The 21229-nt window shown below is 38.6% G+C and overlaps 1 protein-coding gene across 1 annotated transcript in view; it reads right to left on the minus strand.

Annotated features, from left to right (window-relative positions):
- Positions 1-210: 210 nt before the first annotated feature.
- The window catches only part of LOC145672484 (urocanate hydratase-like), a 136798-nt gene continuing 115779 nt past the window's right edge, over positions 211-21229 (minus strand). The window contains exon 9 of the mRNA XM_081741646.1: positions 211-454. Coding sequence (XP_081597772.1) covers positions 328-454 — 127 coding nt within the window. The 3' untranslated portion in view covers positions 211-327. The remainder of the gene's footprint in view (positions 455-21229) is intronic.

The raw sequence follows: 21229 nt of genomic DNA on the forward strand, positions 1-21229 counted from the left end.
TTGCTGGTGTACAAATATTACACGTACGGCCTCTTGCACAAAGGCAAAAATAATGTTAATGGTTTCCGATATGCTGACCACACATCAAACACATAAAAGTCCTTTTTCCCGTACAGATCTTCGTGGGGCTTCACTGTCATTAATTTCAGTATAATAGGAGTAGCCGTTGAGGCTATTTCTCCCACTATGGGCTTGTAAAAGTAACACTACGAAGAGAACTTCTTTACTGAAAGATTTTTATTGATGACACTATACATTAAAAAAAACGAAGAAATTAGGAAGTATTATGACCTCCTAGGTAAGCAAGCAACTGTGCATTTCATACGTCTAATGGAATAGGTTAGCCACAATATTTTCATCCTGTAGTTTGTAAGGGATTGTCACTCTGATTCGAGAATCATCTTTCATTGCTTCTTTAGTTGCGGTACAAGCATAGTCGTTTCCGGACCAGCATCTGTAAGAATTTTTAAAATAATACTTGAATTATAAACTTGACACTAGTTACATGTAAAAGTTACAAGATATAGTGCAACTATAAAAATATTAATTGAAAAATATTTAAAATTATAATTTAAAAGTGAATGCTAATTTAAGGTTAGTATATCTCATTAGTTGAAATGCCCGTTCTTCATACGATAAGAATAAGTTTATTAAATATATTTGAACCCTTTCCTGGGGCTCAGTGGTAGAGCGTTCACCTTTGGTGCATGGGGGTCCCGTGTTCATACCCTGCTCCCGCAGTAGACAAACACTGTGTGCGTGCATTTCCTCGGGGTTCTCCCTTTTCCTCCCACTTTCTTCAGTCCACTATTTCATTCATTCGTCATCATCACCGTCTGCTTTAGCCTAGCCGGCATAACTGTGAGATGTAAAACTCAAAAATTTCATTTTTTGAAGCCTTTGCTCCCGTAGGATACGCATTTCAATGATAGTTTTACTCCTGTTATGTAGGCAACCAAATGTGATTTACGTTACGAAGTGTTGCCTAATCAGTTAGGGGCTATTGCAAATAGTAATACCCATCTCGCCTCTAATAGTGCTAGAAGTGTCTTACCCTCACTGTTTTTTTTTTTCTAGATTGTATGTCCCATATGTGGTTGAAATTGTTCCAGGCATTTCAGTGTTATGCTGAAACATATATCCGTTTTTACAGTATAAAAGATTAACCATAGTGTGTATTGCGTTCTCTCTAGTGTCATAGTCAGGAGTTAAATTCTAATGTGACCGGTAGAGGAGACCCTGATCGAATGTTACTTTGAGTAGAGAGGATACCTTAAAGACCATGTACATCCATCTCAGTAATGACCCTTAATGAATTAAAGATTTAATAAATATTTTATACTTACAAGCAACTGAATATACGAGAGAACTAACAGAAGTAAGTAACCAATATTAAAAGGATGATTAAAGTCTCATAAGTGTATGGTGTTGTAAAAAACATTACCACAAAATACGTATCCTTATGTACAAATGTGTGGGACAGATTGCGCTTAGTTTTACCTAATCAATTTCATGGGAGACAGCTACACGTGTAAAACTGATGTGAGAACTCAACCCTTTAATATCCGCTGAATTTAATTTCTGGCTATAATGTAAGGTCATTTCTGGAGTATTTTTAATATGTTTTCCTTTAATATATTATGTATTATTTTGGTCTACGAATGAGATTTTTCTCGGCATTACAAAAATTGTATTTTTGGCGATTTCCTTGAAAATTATGAATGATTACGTACTATTATCACAGTTATAATACAGTTCAGCGTAACGAAGCCTATCGAGTGATAAATGTCTTTGGACATTTTTACTATGTTAAAACTATTATAGAAGTAATTATTACCACTAATTGAAAAAATAAAGCACCACGTACTAATAGTTCAACTAAAATACTACGGCTAAGTAGTAGCAGTACACAACGTAAAGAAGTTTGGTTTGTATGGTGTGATATTTTCTTAATATTGAAACCGGAAGTTGTAGTAGGTTTCTACCACTTCCAGTTTGAGTAGATAGATTAAAATGGAGATGGAATATGTTCTTGTTAAGCTTAATTGATTGCAGAAAACCGATTCTCGTTACCTATTATCATTTTTACTCCACAGCAATCATTACAGATCGGAAATGGTTGATTTCTGATTCTTCCTATTTGAATAGAGGGTTAAGAGAGAAGATGGTATATGTTTTTTAGAATCAATTGAAAACAATGCTTTCCACTATCTCTCAACAAACGAAATAACTGTATAAAAGTGGTGAGGATCTCACAGACAGATAGACGTATAGCTGACGTATGTAACGTAGCATATAAAAAAACATACAGCTGTATAATATCCCGCTTAGATATTACGTATACGGAAGACTGTTAGATGTCAGATATCCTGCAACGGCATGATGTAACATTTAAGCGGGAAAAGTATGTGGCATATGGATAACGTATGCTCCGTACAGATTTTCGTAGTTAATATAAAGATTCTGTATATTTGTACAATATCTCGCTGTCCGAAGAACGGATTTTTCTCAGTACAGATCAATATTGAAATCTGAAGTGCATTGAATTTCTATTACTTCAGGTAGAAAGTTAAGGACAGAAATGAAATGTATTCTTGAGGCGTTTAATTGATTAACTGCTTCCTACCTTTCTATCTATTACCGTTTCGGCTTTATAGTAATCAACGTTAGAACTGAAAACCGTTCATTTCTACCACTTCCGGTTTAAATACCTCCAAAAAGAACTCAATTCCGAACATTTTATTCTTTTTTTCCTGGTCAAAATTGATTGTGATCCGTCAAAGTTGTTCTTGAAAGTTTGTCTCTTGGACAGTTGCCTGCTGTACGGACGGACAGACACATATTTCTTGTACCCTGTACGGACGGACGAATTGTCAGGGTAAATATATAAAGGAGTTTTGGTAAAATTGAACATTGAGCTGAAAATTGAATACTAATAGTGTATTTGAATGTAGTGCGGTATCAATTATAAGATTGTACACAATTTGTACACTTTTCAATTTTTAATCCAGCTCGTAATTACTTTTGCATGTTGGAAAAGTATCGTTCTTGCAATGGAATTTTCTTTTGGGTGCTCCATAAAGGCAAATATTTAGTATGTGTGTGATTTCGTTTGTATGTTCCCAGATCCAATTTTCTCCAGTCTATTTACGAAAAAAAAAAAAAAAAGTCAACCTAGAACAAATTGCAACAGAAATGGTTTTGTTGTATCGAGCACTATGAAGTGTCCTGACAAACATAGCAAAAGTCTATAGAAATCCAACCAGGCAAAATTCGCCATTTTCGGCCGCCATCTTGGATATTGCCGGAAACAATTATGATACACTTTTCTCTTAATACCCTCCTAAGGAATCGAGCTAGAAACTTCGTTTCTTTTATGCCAAATCAAAGCTAATGAACAGTATAATCAAGAAAACATAGAAAACCATTTAAATATTGTAGTCTTATTTAAATACGGGGGCTGAAGTTCTGAAAATGCTGTTGCACATATTTATATTTTGTACAGAACTCTTGTAAATTTGACCGTTTTCAACATGTTTATATTGGCAAGTACACATAAAATGGAAAGGAAAGTTAACAGTGAAGATTTGAAATGTTTAACAAAATATAATTACAAAATTCGTGGAATTATTCAGTTTGATTATGGTAATGAAAAAAAAAACATTGTTAAAAAGTTCTAACATATTAAAAACTCTATTATTACAACATGATTTTCCCCTGACTTAAGCAAATACAAGAGCAGTAATTTTACATAAAGCGTTATACAATACACATGCAAAAATGTATTATATAAGCAACAGCACAACATAGAAAAATTATTAACCATATTAAGAAAAAGAAATAAACAGTAATCAGTACAAAGCAAGACATTCACTACCTTCATTACCGATACAGGTCATGTTTTTTGGCACATCTTTCTCATTCTAGTCAGCATGTTCAGCGACATAATAAGCAAATAATTGTAGTGTTCGATGGATATTCTGGAAAACCATCAACGAAAGACGTGGTTCATATGAGAGGAGGTAAAGGACATGGATCACCTGATATTTATCTTGAGTCAGAAACTAAACTCCAACTGAAGAAAGAAACCATTTTAGCAAACCAAAGCAACAAACAAAGGTTTTTGCATTTACTTGCTAATAAACTTGAAGGAGCAGGTTACAACGTCCTCCACTCCAGAGGAGATGCCGATATTCTAATTGTGAAATCCGCTGTAGAAGCAGCTACACAATACTGATATTACATTTTCAGTGAACATTTTGTACATGATATGCCTTGGAATTATTTGCGTGGCATTCGACTCCATGTTTACGATATGAACATCGTGTTGATGAACAGCCAGTTCTACAACTACAGCAAATAACAGGGAGGATGGCGTCTGGTGCTGATTGCATGTCCGTGAGAACCGGAAGATATTGACCACTTTATATTCGCCAGTCCCAGTCTTTCGGTGCCAAAACTGAGCTTCCGAACCATTTTTATACTTGGAAATAGACCCTAAGACTGCGTAAAACTTCGCTGAAGCAGATGTTGGTGGTACTATACGGAAAACATACTTTTTTGCAATTTTAGTGTAAAATCGCTTATATCGCAGTTTATCTAATGAATCTGAGATAGTGCCACCATAAACAGCTACCAGACTTTTCTCTCCAGCTGAAATTATACTTTCCACATTAGATGTGGTGCTGTTGAAAATTTTAGCGTAACATACTAGCTCAGAATACTGTTTCAACAACTTTATTGCATTGCCTTTCCCGACGTTGAACAGTTGCGACGTTGTGTCACAACCTTAGAAAGCATGCATAAATGAGAGACTCGAACATAAATCTTCTCCAAGGGTTATTTTTACTGTTTTGATGTCCCATACTCAAACGCGTTTTGAACTTTGGATCTGGCCGTTGACCCAATGACAAAACCGCGAATGTGCAACATTTGACTTTGAGTTATAAGCATTTTAATATTCAAGTTACCCCGAAAAATCAGTACATAGACTTAGGTACATGTTTTAGGAATTGACGATAACTTCTAATATACACTTATTTCACAAATGGGACTTTGGTATTGGAATCTGTGTGCCCCAAATAACATGAAACTGCACTTAGGTGAAAATAGCAAAATTTACACATTCGCGGTTTTGGCATTGGTCCGACGTATTGTCATTGACATGGTAACAAAGAAGCACCAAAATGGGTCATTTGCAACAACAGTAACACAGTATTATGTAGCTGCTTCTACAGCGGATTTCACAATTAGAATATCGGCATCTCCTCTGGAGTGGAGGACGTTGTAACCTGCTCCTTCAAGTTTATTAGCAAGTAAATGCAAAAACCTTTGTTTGTTGCTTTGGTTTGCTAAAATGGTTTCTTTCTTCAGTTGGAGTTTAGTTTCTGACTCAAGATAAATATCAGGTGATCCATGTCCTTTACCTCCTCTCATATGAGCCACGTCTTTCGTTGATGGTTTTCCAGAATATCCATCGAACACTACAATTATTTGCTTATTATGTCGCTGAACATGCTGAACGTAAGAATTGCAAATGTCAGAAAAGGTATCCCTCGACAACATGGAATACGATGTAGAAGAGAACCTCCATCAGGAATGTATAATGTATATGATTCATGTACTTCCATTTCTTTGTGTCCAGGAATTATATGATCAAATGCTCCTTTATTAGCGACTCTAGGGAGGCGTGAATCAACAAACAAGGAAGCTAGGTAGCTGCGAAGTCCATATTTGAATAGATTTTCAGAGATGATCCCCTGTGATGAAGCTAGAATGGTCAAGTGTTGAAATAGAATATGAGGGTCGAAGTAAATTACATCTTGTTGTATAGATATACTTGTTTTCACTCCCATTGTGAAGATTGTTATTTTCATTTAAATGAATATTCCCAGGCGTTTTCCTCTTGCGTTAACATTATTATCGAACCTCCAATTTCTGCAGATTTATCCATGTTCACGAGATTTAGTGCAGCCATACCTGATGTTAAGCTTCTTAGTGACTCATCCATCTCAAACAGGTTCATATTCTGGAAGAAATGATAAGGGTTTTCAAAATCTGACGTATTGTATTTGTCTTGCATTCGAAGCCATCTTATGTTGGCCACTTGTGTGATACTTCACTCCTGTAAAGTCCTTCATTCTGCTGTTCACTTCACTACATGGCACCATGGATTTTATCTACAGTTGTTGCTGAGCTTCTGTCATTCCTCTTCCTCTTGTGAGATCTCCTGTTCCTTTAATGCTTCTCATTAGCACCTGCTCAATAACCAAATCAGTGGACAATCCAGCCCAGAATTGATTCGTTCTACGTACAACATGAAACCCTTCCATAAATTTCGTGTGAACATCTGGATGAGTGTCCTTAAGATTCTGCGTATTTTGAAGAAATAGGTAAACACTTTTCGCATACCAATTATGGCCAGATGCAGCAGAGAACGGAAGCATTTCTTTTAGGCTAATGTGATGTAGAAGCCAATCTCCAGTTCTGTCAGAAGTTATGAATGTTTTGAAGATACCGATCATGTGCATGTACTGAATCCATAATCTGCTACTTTTACTAGATTCTGCCTGGTTCCTTTTCAGATCTTGCAGTTTCTGCAGATCTGTTCTTTTGCAGATCTTGCAGTTCTAGACATTCAATAATGTATGGCCCTGTATACCTTTGTTAATGACATTAACAGTGGCATAATTATTCAATTCTTTTACATCGGCAATCAATTTATGGGATTCCTTTCCGCCTGTACTTTCACCAGATGTATGTGTTTCAAGTTCGTTACTCGTTTCAATATCTTGCTCATGGTTCTGTTGGGTGTACTTTCCACCAAATGGTTGGTGATTAGTATGCTGTTCTGTACTGTCGATCATGGAAATAACAGAAGTTCCGAACAATTCTCCTAACAGCAGACCATTAAGTACGGCGCCAACCAGAATATGTCCTTTATGAGCTCTGGCAAGTGCTTTACCAGTAAGCATATGCAGTGCAGCATTATTGGCAACAATTACCTCGAGCGTCTCCTGAATTCCAGAATTTGGCATTAAATGCCAGGTTGCTGCAGAAATACTGTAGTTTTGATAAATGTTATCCATTTAAGTGGTTATATGAATCTTATTATGATTATTTTATTTTTTTTAAAAAAAAGCGTTTGTAAAAGGTGTATATATTTTTATCTGCATTCCATTTTCGTTATTTTGATACTTCATTTGTGGAAATTGACCTTGTGGAAGCTGAGTTATAATAAGTTTTGTATTCAAACACAGTTTCTTGCCAATATGCAATATGCAATATGGCGGATTTTGCCTGGTCAGATTTTGGTAGACTTTTGATATGTTATTCAGAGTACTCGACAGAAACTGACACAGCAAAAATCATTTCTGTTGCAATATGTTCTGTCATTCGGTATTTTGACTGGACTATACATATATGTACCTCGAATATCATATTAAATTCCTATACTTCATACAGCAGTGGTGCTGAGAGGAAGAGTTAGATTCTAAAACAATGAAATTCCACTTTCAGATGAAAAGTTTTATTAAAAATATGAAGAAAAGACTTCGAAAAGAGAAATGCGAAATTCAAAATAGGAAAAGAAAGTATGTATAACAGCTAGGGTTATCTACGAGAAAATACTTGAGGGTATCTCGAAAAAGGTGTCGTGTGATGTGTCGGCTTGAAAAGTGCATTTGTTTCTATTAGAAGAATTATTTTGTTTCGTGACGAAAATTCTGTCTCATCTCGTGAACAACACTAAAGACCGTTCAGTTAGATTGGCCATTTCTGGTACAAGAGATCAAAAATTCGTTTTCAAACCATACATGCTTGTAGCATCTCGTCTCCTGGGCAACGACCGCTCAATGTTAGATTGGCCATTTCTGGTACAAGAGATCAAAAATTCGTTTTCAAACCATACATGCTTGTAGCATCTCGTCTCCTGGACAACGACCGCTCAATGTTATATTGGCCATTTCTGGTACAAGAGATCAAAAATTCGTTTTCAAACCATACATGCTTGTAGCATCTCGTCTCCTGGGCAACGACCGCTCAATGTTAGATTGGCCATTTCTGGTACAAGAGATCAAAAATTCGTTTTCAAACCATACATGCTTGTAGCATCTCATCTTGTGGGGAACGACCGCTCAATGTTAGATTGGCCATTTCTGGTACAAGAGATCAAAAATTCGTTTTCAAACCATACATGCTTGTAGCATCTCGTCTCCTGGGCAACGACCGCTCAATGTTAGATTGGCCATTTCTGGTACAAGAGATCAAAAATTTGTTTTCAAACCATACATGCTTGTAGCATCTCGTCTCCTGGGCAACGACCGCTCAATGTTAGATTGGCCATTTCTGGTACAAGAGATCAAAAATTCGTTTTCAAACCATACATGCTTGTAGCATCTCGTCTCCTGGGCAACGACCGCTCAATGTCAGATTGGCCATTTCTGGTACAAGAGATCAAAAATTCGTTTTCAAACCATACATGCTTGTAGCATCTCGTCTCCTGGGCAACGACCGCTCAATGTTAGATTGGCCATTTCTGGTACAAGAGATCAAAAATTCGTTTTCAAACCATACATGCTTGTAGCATCTCGTCTCCTGGGCAACGACCGCTCAATGTTAGATTGGCCATTTCTGGTACAAGAGATCAAAAATTCGTTTTCAAACCATACATGCTTGTAGCATCTCGTCTCCTGGGCAACGACCGCTCAATGTTAGATTGGCCATTTCTGGTACAAGAGATCAAAAATTCGTTTTCAAACCATACATGCTTGTAGCATCTCGTCTCCTGGGCAACGACCGCTCAATGTCAGATTGGCCATTTCTGGTACAAGAGATCAAAAATTCGTTTTCAAACCATACATGCTTGTAGCATCTCGTCTCCTGGGCAACGACCGCTCAATGTTAGATTGGCCATTTCTGGTACAAGAGATCAAAAATTCGTTTTCAAACCATACATGCTTGTAGCATCTCGTCTCCTGGGCAACGACCGCTCAATGTTAGATTGGCCATTTCTGGTACAAGAGATCAAAAATTCGTTTTCAAACCATACATGCTTGTAGCATCTCATCTTGTGGGGAACGACCGCTCAATGTTAGATTGGCCATTTCTGGTACAAGAGATCAAAAATTCGTTTTCAAACCATACATGCTTGTAGCATCTCATCTTGTGGGGAACGACCGCTCAATGTTAGATTGGCCATTTCTGGTACAAGAGATCAAAAATTCGTTTTCAAACCATACATGCTTGTAGCATCTCATCTTGTGGGGAACGACCGCTCAATGTTAGATTGGCCATTTCTGGTACAAGAGATCAAAAATTCGTTTTCAAACCATACATGCTTGTAGCATCTCGTCTCCTGGGCAACGACCGCTCAATGTTATATTGGCCATTTCTGGTACAAGAGATCAAAAATTCGTTTTCAAACCATACATGCTTGTAGCATCTCGTCTCCTGGGCAACGACCGCTCAATGTCAGATTGGCCATTTCTGGTACAAGAGATCAAAAATTCGTTTTCAAACCATACATGCTTGTAGCATCTCGTCTCCTGGGCAACGACCGCTCAATGTTAGATTGGCCATTTCTGGTACAAGAGATCAAAAATTCGTTTTCAAACCATACATGCTTGTAGCATCTCGTCTCCTGGGCAACGACCGCTCAATGTTAGATTGGCCATTTCTGGTACAAGAGATCAAAAATTCGTTTTCAAACCATACATGCTTGTAGCATCTCGTCTCCTGGGCAACGACCGCTCAATGTTAGATTGGCCATTTCTGGTACAAGAGATCAAAAATTCGTTTTCAAACCATACATGCTTGTAGCATCTCGTCTCCTGGGCAACGACCGCTCAATGTTATATTGGCCATTTCTGGTACAAGAGATCAAAAATTCGTTTTCAAACCATACATGCTTGTAGCATCTCGTCTCCTGGGCAACGACCGCTCAATGTTAGATTGGCCATTTCTGGTACAAGAGATCAAAAATTCGTTTTCAAACCATACATGCTTGTAGCATCTCATCTTGTGGGGAACGACCGCTCAATGTTAGATTGGCCATTTCTGGTACAAGAGATCAAAAATTCGTTTTCAAACCATACATGCTTGTAGCATCTCGTCTCCTGGGCAACGACCGCTCAATGTTAGATTGGCCATTTCTGGTACAAGAGATCAAAAATTTGTTTTCAAACCATACATGCTTGTAGCATCTCGTCTCCTGGGCAACGACCGCTCAATGTTAGATTGGCCATTTCTGGTACAAGAGATCAAAAATTCGTTTTCAAACCATACATGCTTGTAGCATCTCGTCTCCTGGGCAACGACCGCTCAATGTCAGATTGGCCATTTCTGGTACAAGAGATCAAAAATTCGTTTTCAAACCATACATGCTTGTAGCATCTCGTCTCCTGGGCAACGACCGCTCAATGTTAGATTGGCCATTTCTGGTACAAGAGATCAAAAATTCGTTTTCAAACCATACATGCTTGTAGCATCTCGTCTCCTGGGCAACGACCGCTCAATGTTAGATTGGCCATTTCTGGTACAAGAGATCAAAAATTCGTTTTCAAACCATACATGCTTGTAGCATCTCGTCTCCTGGGCAACGACCGCTCAATGTTAGATTGGCCATTTCTGGTACAAGAGATCAAAAATTCGTTTTCAAACCATACATGCTTGTAGCATCTCGTCTCCTGGGCAACGACCGCTCAATGTTAGATTGGCCATTTCTGGTACAAGAGATCAAAAATTCGTTTTCAAACCATACATGCTTGTAGCATCTCGTCTCCTGGGCAACGACCGCTCAATGTCAGATTGGCCATTTCTGGTACAAGAGATCAAAAATTCGTTTTCAAACCATACATGCTTGTAGCATCTCGTCTCCTGGGCAACGACCGCTCAATGTTAGATTGGCCATTTCTGGTACAAGAGATCAAAAATTCGTTTTCAAACCATACATGCTTGTAGCATCTCGTCTCCTGGGCAACGACCGCTCAATGTTAGATTGGCCATTTCTGGTACAAGAGATCAAAAATTCGTTTTCAAACCATACATGCTTGTAGCATCTCATCTTGTGGGGAACGACCGCTCAATGTTAGATTGGCCATTTCTGGTACAAGAGATCAAAAATTCGTTTTCAAACCATACATGCTTGTAGCATCTCATCTTGTGGGGAACGACCGCTCAATGTTAGATTGGCCATTTCTGGTACAAGAGATCAAAAATTCGTTTTCAAACCATACATGCTTGTAGCATCTCATCTTGTGGGGAACGACCGCTCAATGTTAGATTGGCCATTTCTGGTACAAGAGATCAAAAATTCGTTTTCAAACCATACATGCTTGTAGCATCTCGTCTCCTGGGCAACGACCGCTCAATGTTATATTGGCCATTTCTGGTACAAGAGATCAAAAATTCGTTTTCAAACCATACATGCTTGTAGCATCTCGTCTCCTGGGCAACGACCGCTCAATGTCAGATTGGCCATTTCTGGTACAAGAGATCAAAAATTCGTTTTCAAACCATACATGCTTGTAGCATCTCGTCTCCTGGGCAACGACCGCTCAATGTTATATTGGCCATTTCTGGTACAAGAGATCAAAAATTCGTTTTCAAACCATACATGCTTGTAGCATCTCATCTTGTGGGGAACGACCGCTCAATGTTAGGTTGGCCATTTCTGGTACAAGAGATCAAAAATTCGTTTTCAAACCATACATGCTTGTAGCATCTCATCTTGTGGGGAACGACCGCTCAATGTTAGATTGGCCATTTCTGGTACAAGAGATGAAAAATTCGGTTGCAGGACACGCAGGATTGTAGACGAAAACATCATGGCGGTGGATATTCTCGTGCCTCTATTATATTCTCTCACTATCTTTATTTCACCAATCTTTTTCTTGCTTCCATACTTCATCAAACTAAAGACTTATTTTTCTGTTTTTAAGTGTCGGATTGTCATCGATTGTATTGACAAGGAAATTGGTCTGTATACGAGATAAGAAATACATGTTCAAATTTAAGATGAGATGAGAAATTTTACAAGCGTCCTGGGCAACGTTTGTTCACACTGTTTCAGTGTTACATGATTCATAGTAAAGAATATAGACTAAATAGATAAAATAATTGTAAGAGCTCAATGAAGATTATTTATCAACATTTAAAGGAAAGAAAGTCATTACAATATACTCCAATAATAAATATGATTTAAATCTTTCTTATATCACACCTTTCGCGGACCTCTCGTGACGAGAAAAAATATTGATAGCTTCTAGATTAGATTAAGGAAAAATGTGGGTATAAATTGTGTAAGTTTAGAGAGCATTACTAGATACTTTCGAAACGAGACGAGACGAGAAAGAATTCGTCGTGAATCGAAACGAGACGATATTTCTAAAAATTTTACGAGATAATATTTGAAAATCTTACGTATTTTTGTCGAATGGGCAATATTTGTTGTCGAATACTCGTTCAAGAAAAGTACGACGCCAAAAAGCCGAGGAAAATATATTGTATATCAGGGCATTTTAAACATACTAAAGGAGAGATATTTTTTAAAAAAAACTCGGCAGCAGGTCTCGTGGGATTGATCGAGTGTTTTGATTGGCAAAAATAATTTAAGCTATTATTTATATATTTTTTAAAGTATATAGTAAACTGATGATATACCTATCATACTTTGGGTTCTGGCTGTCCCCCTTCCTCCAGTTTTTACCTACTATAAAGGTATCCAGAAATATTCTGTATCTTTTTCACCCACCACTTCGAACATCGATATGTCACCCAAGACCTCCCTGGAAGATCAAAAATAGTCCTAATCAACATCGACGACCTTCTGCCAACGTTCTGGAAGGCCATGGATTCCATCGCGAAAGAACTTGGTGGGCCGTGAAGCGAAGAAAGTATAAAGTGCATTTTGCACCTCTACTAGGGATTTGAACTGGCGTCCTCTAAGGTGATTGTCCAAGAAATGGAACAGGTATAATCGGACGGTGCAATGTTCGGGGAGTATGACGGATGCAATAGTGTTTTCCATTCAAGGCGTAGAATGGTGTCCCAGGTCATTCTAGCCACGTGGGGCTTAGCGTTGTCCTGTAACAGGAGGACCCCTTTCAGATTCAGAATTGCTGACTCCACAGCTCAACTGCTGACAGTACACATTGCATTGATGCTCTGACCAGCTAGTAGCAGTTCTCGATGCACGATGCTGCGAGCAGTACACCAAACACACACGAGGACCTTCTTCTGGTGCAGTGTTGGTTTCGGCTGTTTCAGAAACGGTTCATGGGATGCTCACCAATGATGACGGCGCCGCGGAGCTTCGTACATGACCCACTTCTCATCACATGTCAACACCCTGTCCAGAAATGACTCCCGCCTCAGAGGAGACAGCAAAGAAACACAGGTATCTGCTCGCGTTACCTTCTGGTCCATAGCAAATCATGCGAGAATTATCGATCCAACTCGTAGTGCTTCCCAAATTGATGGAGGTGATGCCGAATGGTTTCTCCACTCACACTGAATTGTAGTTCCAGTTCCTCATATGTCTGGCCACTGTTCGCCTCAATTGCTGCCTGAAGATCTTCATTTTGTACATCTGTTGGTCTTCCGACACGTGGTGCGTCTTCGAGTGGTTCGTCACCATCCTTAAAATTGTTAAATCACCGCTGCGCTGTCCGCGTAGTCACGACACCCTCACGAAAGGCTTGGCATATCTTCCGCTCCTCTGCGGTGGCGTTTGACCCCAGTTTGAACTCGTACAACATACACGCCTTTATGACACGCTCTGTGGAGGTCCCATGTTCACTCTGTCCTTACAAAAGTTCACGGTGTAACTGAACTACTACAACCAGGTAGTATGTTGGATATACCCACACCAACAACTGACCTTCGCCTTATCTCAATTTGCATTCAACTCAGGGTGTGAGAGCCAATGGAACACAGATCTCCACAAAAAGCGACAGAACTTTCTTGGTTACCTTTATAGATCCGCCACTGCATGTGACCAAGGAATAGCGAGCCTGAGGTGTTAAAGAATGCGAGACCATTAAGGTTGATGAGTGTATAATTGTGTTAGTGCGAGCCTTATTTTGAATAGTGAATCTTAGCTAGTGTGAGTTTTATTAAGATTTGCGGATAATGAGCCTAAAGCTGTAGGGATGCGCACGAGACGAGTCGAGACAGGATTTTCCTGACAAAATTCGAGTCGAGACACGGCTCTTCCAATAGAAAAATATATATCGTGAGACATTACTTTTACAGCACATTTTCGAGTCGAGACAGCCATAAATCTTGTCTCGTGCGCATCCCTATAAATCTGCGTGAGTCCGAAAGAGCTACGATTACAAAATGATTACCTTTGCAAAATACAATAAATCTCTTTTGCAGATACCGTATATTCTCTTTGATTGTGTTTGAATCATGTGTTTCTTATTTTGCACAAGTTGCGACGGCACAAGTTCTTACCATTCTCTCTCGCACTCTCTCTCTTCCTATACATTAAAAATCGGACGTCTTGAATTAATGAAAAATGTTTAGAAACTCCAAAAGATGGCTGTAATGAACTCTTTAAAGGTCTTAGTTTTTACAAGTTACTGCCATTGGTCATAAATAAGAAAAATATCGGAGAATGAAGACCTCAAAATCGTAAAGATCATTCACTTATTCGCATGTTCACATTTTTGATCAATTAATGTGTTTCACAAGCTGTTTCCTTAAAATTCACCATACTTCTATGTGAGATTGTACGTTAATTTACATATTATTTATCTCAATGTAGGTATTGTGATTAATACTCTATGTTTAGAAACTTGATTGATCAATATACTTCAAAAACTTGGTTCGCTTTCTTTCACGTCTTAAAAGATAATTATGTTATAACGTCATTGCTGCCTTTGTCTCATTTTAGTGACAATCAGACCAAGTTCTCTCTTCCCTACCTTCGCTCCCTGTGGTCAATATCAACTTAAAAGTTTGGTGATCTCCATTTCTTTGCATGCTAAAACAGATATAGTACGTTTGCATCGGATTTGAGCGACAACCATATGGATCTTCACTTATAAGTTCTATGTCAGTAGGAGGCCGCGGTGGCTCAGTGGTAGAGCGTTCACCTCGGGTGCATGTAGTCTTTTGTTCGATCCCAGCTCGCGCCAAGTGAACCTTGTGGGGGACAAACACCCTGTGCGTGTGTTTCCTCAGGGTTCTCTCGTTTCCTCCCACTTTCTTCATTCCACCATTTCATTCATTTCTCATCACCGTCTTGTTTAGCCTAGCTAGCATAAACGTGGGACGTAAAACTTAAAGGCTTAATATTCTATATTAGTAGGTTAAATTCGCCAATGGCCGGTCAAAATTAAGGCTGAATTTTATTTTGTAATATATTACATATTACAAAATACATTACATATTACAAAATACATTACATATTACATATTATTATATTACATATTACAAACCAGGGCCTAGAGTTGAACGGCATTCACCAGGTTATGGCATATGCTGATGATGTAAATTTAATAGGGGATGATAGGAGAACAGTAGAAATAAATGCAGAGATATTATTAAACGCTTGCAGGGACATGGGTTTAGAAGTAAATGCAGAGAAAACTAAATACATGGAAGTGCGTCGGGACCGTAATACGGCAAATTGTGGAGGCGTTAAAATATTAAATATGTAGTGTGCCACACGCGCCATCTCAATTGGCGCCAAAATTTTTGCCACACTCCACAATTACTCAAACAATTATCGACAATTATTTTTCTAATTGCGTAGACAAGTTTATTTTTTCTTAAATCTTAAAACAAGGAAAAGCGAGAGAACAGGGAAATGTTAGTCATTCACTTCGCGCTCATTCGGCTCTTTCCAGCTGTCTTTATTTTTTTTTCTTGAATGAAATATTCTGTCTGCTTCATCCCTCCCAGCCAGCTGACTGCCTGCTCAAGAATCAGTTAAACTATAACCTTTCTCGTCTGGAGAAGATAATATTTCCGCCTACAGGAAAGTAATAGATTCCTACTTTTGGTTATCACAACTCTTAAATAAATAGATACGACAGCATTAATCCGATTTTCATTTAGTTAACTTAAAGGTTAAAAAGGTTATTTTGCTAGCCAGTAATATATTCAATAACTCTGACACAGAGTCTCATCTTCCCGCAATACAACCACAAGTGTTCGATTATAAATTTGATTATTCACTCTGTTTTTGGACGTTTTAGTAATATAAATTGTCACAGACCTAAGTTATTATTTTTAAGCACACTTGCAAAGTTTGAACTTTTGAACTCTCGAAATTTTATTAGAAATATAATGTGTTTGGAGAGTCATGGTGTAATTAAAGTTGTCTTAGTAAATTGTACTATCTGTAACTAAAAGTGACTCTTTGTACACATGAGGTCAAAAGTTAACCTTCTCAGGTTATCAGGGTTTTTGGTATCAAGAAATTTTCTCATGTAAAGGAAGCTTTTAGGATACGCCCTCCGCCTGCTTACGCAGTCGCAGAAACTTAAATTCGTTTCATAAATAATTAGAAATCCAATCAGGTAAAACCCTGACTTACCCCTGTATTCACACGTCCCTATTCTAGTACCGTGTGAACATGATAAGGGCTAAACAAAAAGTGAGTACATCTCTCTTTTGTGGGTCATTAGGCAGTTAATTGGGGGATTATTCGATAGCTTTTCGAAGAGGCGCGGGCCTCCGCCCGTTGCCCCCTTCGGGGGAATTCCGATAACCTTTCGAAGAGGCACAAGCTCCCGCTTGATGCCCCCCTTCAGTTAAAGTTCCATCAAACTCCACGACATGGACTTATCGTCCACAGTCTAACTTGGAACTACGCCGGAACGTTGACACTCTTGTTATAGCCCGTTCTTCGGTCGGGAGAAACTTTGTTACATCCCTCACCGACTTGTGCTATTGTGTCGGCAGTGACTGTTAACTTCCATCATACGGCGTAAGGACGGTATTCCTTCCACCACGGACATTTCGTAAAGATTCATCATTGGAGACGAGCAGTGTGTGTTATCACTAATTCAACCTTAAGTGCTCCACTGGACAGTACCTCTGTTCTCACTGTGAGTATACAATCAACCTACAAACTTAGTTACTACTACTCAGATTCTGCTTCCCTAATCTGAGCACTGGCTCTACACGGATCTCTTCCAAGATCTCTCATTAACTCAACTTTTGTGTACCTAAATGCTTCCTAAAACAATACTCGTTAGTCTGTGCTAACGCTGAGTTACGTATCTATCGAAGACCTCATGTAGGAAAGTCACCCTGTAATGTATCAAGTCCACGGACTTATTCGAGCCAGCTAATAAAATTCTTCCTAACTCGAACTTGCATTGTTTACGTCATTCCAAAAACAATCTCAATACTTCCTTTTGGTGAACGTTTCATAATCTTTCTCAATATCTATATTAACGCCTCGTATCGACGTGCCCAATGTTGTAGTCTACTGGAGATAGCAGATGACCTTTGGAATGAAATCCTGTTGGACGTAGTTCGAATCTGGGAACTGCATTCACCATTCGTCTCACCTCTATTCCATCATCCATCCAGGAGAAGACCAGCCTGTGCGAAGTCCCAAATTTCCGAAGACTTCTAATCCCGTACGAAGCTCAGTGACGACATCGTCTTACATGAAGTCCTGATCGTCGTCCGTCTATCCTGCTCTTGTATTTCAGCCGCTCGAAGTACAAGTAAGTTTTATCGTAATAGTGTTTTTAGTGCTGTTAAGTGATTGTGCTACCTGGTGCGTACGAAACGGCTACAGCAACGTCGAAGATAACCCCGGAGTCTTCCCATCTCGACTTGGAGTGCCTGGAGGTAGGACCACGGACCTCAGGTGGGTTATCACTGTTTATTTAATATTTTCATGTAACTGTCATTTGCATTATCTTTTCATCAAGTCGCTTAACTGTAAAGGGGATCACCTCCTAAGTAGTTTCAAAATTACTTTGAAACCTTTTGTTGCTTAAATATCGTTTGTGTGAATTGCTAATTACTTTTGATTTCCTAGATCTCTTTTAATTCGAGCAGTAATCTCGTGTTTAATTATAACGATATAATATGTTCTGATATGCTAATTTGCTAAGTATTCTGAACTGGCTGATAGCAGTGGTATTCCAACTCGCCGACGCCTTCTCGCTAATATCTTAATACTCGTAATCATTGTTTTCTTGCGTACTGACCACACTCGTCCTCATTCCGACGAAAACCGCCTTGCTTTTGTTATTTGTCTTGTTACGGGACCCTAAAGCTGTCTCCCTTGACGAGTGGTCATTCGATAGCCTATGTGCTTGAGATGGACATCTGCGCCTTTGCGCCCTCACTTGGTTGTTATTGAAATTGTATGTCATTTAACCATCTATCATCTGAGCTGCATAGCTTCTCTTTGACACGGACTAATTTAAAGTCCCTATATAAACAGCCTTTTTCAAGGCTACCTCTTGCTATTATTCATTATTATTGTGCTAATAACAACCTCCTCCACCAAGGCATACTTTGGCGACATTAAATGGTGGAATGTGCACGCGCGACATAATTGTTGTCGGCCTGTGACATGCGACACCCCGCGTCACGCACATAATTTGATAACTGAATCGGAAGGATATGTCACCGCTGACATAAAATGGTGGCAAGCGGTAAGGATCTGTAACCATAAAATGGTGGCTACATTGAGATTCGAACCCTGGTCCACATAAATGGTGGCCCCGATGTGAATTAACCTTGTTGTGATATAATTATCCCCTGGCGGTATATAAATACTTGTTGTTCTTGGCTATCGTTCTCTATATCGGTGTCTTCACACCCTGTCAGTACGCCCATAAATTAGTTAAGCGCTCGTGTATATAAAACCTATATTTTGACTTCTACCAGAGCTTACTTGGGAGCGTGAACAAACTATTCGTTGTTCTTTAAATGCAAATGATAGAATCGGTGTTTTACAACTTTCTAACACTGAGAATCCTACCAGTCCACCACGAAGGTCTAGTGTTCCCCTTGAGACCGTTCGTGGCCGCGACATTAAATGGTGGCAAGCGGAAGGGATATGTCACCGCTGACCATTAAATGGTGGCAGCGCGTGACATGCGAACCCGCTTCACAAGAGTAAATTCTGTTAATTTTGGCAAATTTTGGTAACAGCTTGTGATAGCGAAAAATTTAATCTATCTTGTAAATTGTTATACTGTGTTGATTTAATCTTGTAATTTTAGTTAAAATTTAAGGAAAGTGTGTTTCAAAGTAAATCAAGTTAAGTTGTGTGTTTTTGAATAGTTTGCACACCTCATTCAAAATATTTTGTTCATTTTTAAATCACAAGATAGTTGTATGGTAGAGACACAACAAATCTCTCATTTTGCTTTGTTGACGTAAACGTAATCTTACATCTTTTTACAAATTTAAAAAGAGAGTTAGGTATAGTTTCATTGCAGAACTTATTGTTCCAATCTTTTCAAGTTAAGATAACACTCACAGAAACATCTTGTTCGTTTATTCTCCAAACCCCCCCCCCCCCCGTGGTAGTTGTAAATAAAGAAAAACAAGATCAAAGAAGGTTCACACCTAGAAAGAAAATAGGAAGGAAAACATTGACCGCGACAGGAAGTTTTCAATCTTTTGGACAGAAAGCCTTTCCTTTTGCGTTCGCCGTCAACCCACGGCTGTAAAAAAAAAAAATACAGCGGAACGAAATACTTGTTTCCCTCCGCAACCTTTCGAAGAACGATCTGTTTTCTTTCAAATGGTGAAGTTTCTTTCTTCTTCCTAGTAACATTAATAAGAAGGTATAATAGAGGTTAAAGAAAAACGGAGGCGTGAGAATTCTTAACTCATCAAGTCAGTGTAGTTATTTGATTCATGTAAAACTTAATTACTTAAGTCATTGATCACTGAGAGAAAGTCAATTTGTTTTATGTATGTGACGATATCCACTCGTTCTTTCACTTATTCGTCACTCGTTCGTATTTCAGTAGAGAGAGAGAGAAAGGAAAAATTAGTTGTCAAAATGTTTGGACATCATAAATTGTATTATCCTGTCTATAAAGAAGACGAAGTTCTCATGCAAGATTCTTCATTTAAGTACCTACTTGCGCAACGTTCAGTTTTGCCTAAATTTGAATTGTTTAATCCCACCTACGGATTAACAGAACAAGAGGAAATTGTTCAAAATCTACGCGGCTTACGATTCCGAAAATGGTATGAATTGCATTTCCAGACTAGCCTAGCGAATAGTTCAGAAATTATATTTCACGGCATCAAAACCATGTCTTTGCATTATCTCTCCAATTTAATTGAGTATCATGAAGAGTTACGACCTTCAGTTCTTTTCGCATTCTCTGGTCCGAATCCGAGAATACAAATTGTTGCTTTATTACCGCTAGTCGCCAAAAATCTTGTTGTCAAACAACTAGAATCAACTCTTATTGATTTGCGTTTAGTTAAATGTGTCAAAACGGATGACCCTTTGAAATCCTTGAAGTTGTACAACGATTTAGCGTTTCTAATCGTTTCTAGTAACAGAAGTTATTTAAATCTCACGGCAAATGTAGAACTTTTCAATGAAAATGTATCCATTTATGAGTATTATTAGACATGAATTGAGAAATTGCGTGCATTCATGTATGTTTGTTCAGGAATATTGAAACCTATTAATTAATGAAAATGTGGTATACCGTTCTAGTTAAATCTCTTTGTATTGCAATGGCCGTATAGTATTAAAGTAATGTGGAAAGTATCAATTTGAAAATCTCATTGCAACTGTGTCGGACGTAAAAATGTCGTCAGCCCATGTGACGTAATCATCAAACTCAGGTGTTTCCGCTCAATTTATAATCTCGCTAATTTTCAATTGTAGTGTTTTGGGTTAAGTAGTAATCCCCTCGCATCTTGAAGAAATTCATATAAATTGCGTTTGATGTGTAGAATACATATCTCTCTGTTGTGCTAGATTGCTATTGACGGTACCTTAGAACTGTCCTCGAAATAGCGATTGCGAATTGCTGCCTACTCGCGTAAAACAGCTGTCGTCATCTTTTCGGAGTGACCACACCTCTTTGCGTCAGTCTAGGTCCAGCCATGCTTATGTTGATTCAATAGGTCCGTAAATTTACCGACCTGGGCGCATTTTCTTGCAGCCCCTCTGTCTTCTCCCAGAAGGCAAAAATGCGATTAAAAGGCGAATAAAAGCAAGGGAAAAGGAGGCCAAGTGTCTTGTTTCCTTTGCAGAAATATG

The sequence above is a fragment of the Thermobia domestica genome, chromosome 16 (genome assembly GCF_964235325.1).
Source record: "Thermobia domestica chromosome 16, izTheDome1.hap1.1, whole genome shotgun sequence".
NCBI classification, from domain to species: domain Eukaryota; kingdom Metazoa; phylum Arthropoda; class Insecta; order Zygentoma; family Lepismatidae; genus Thermobia; species Thermobia domestica.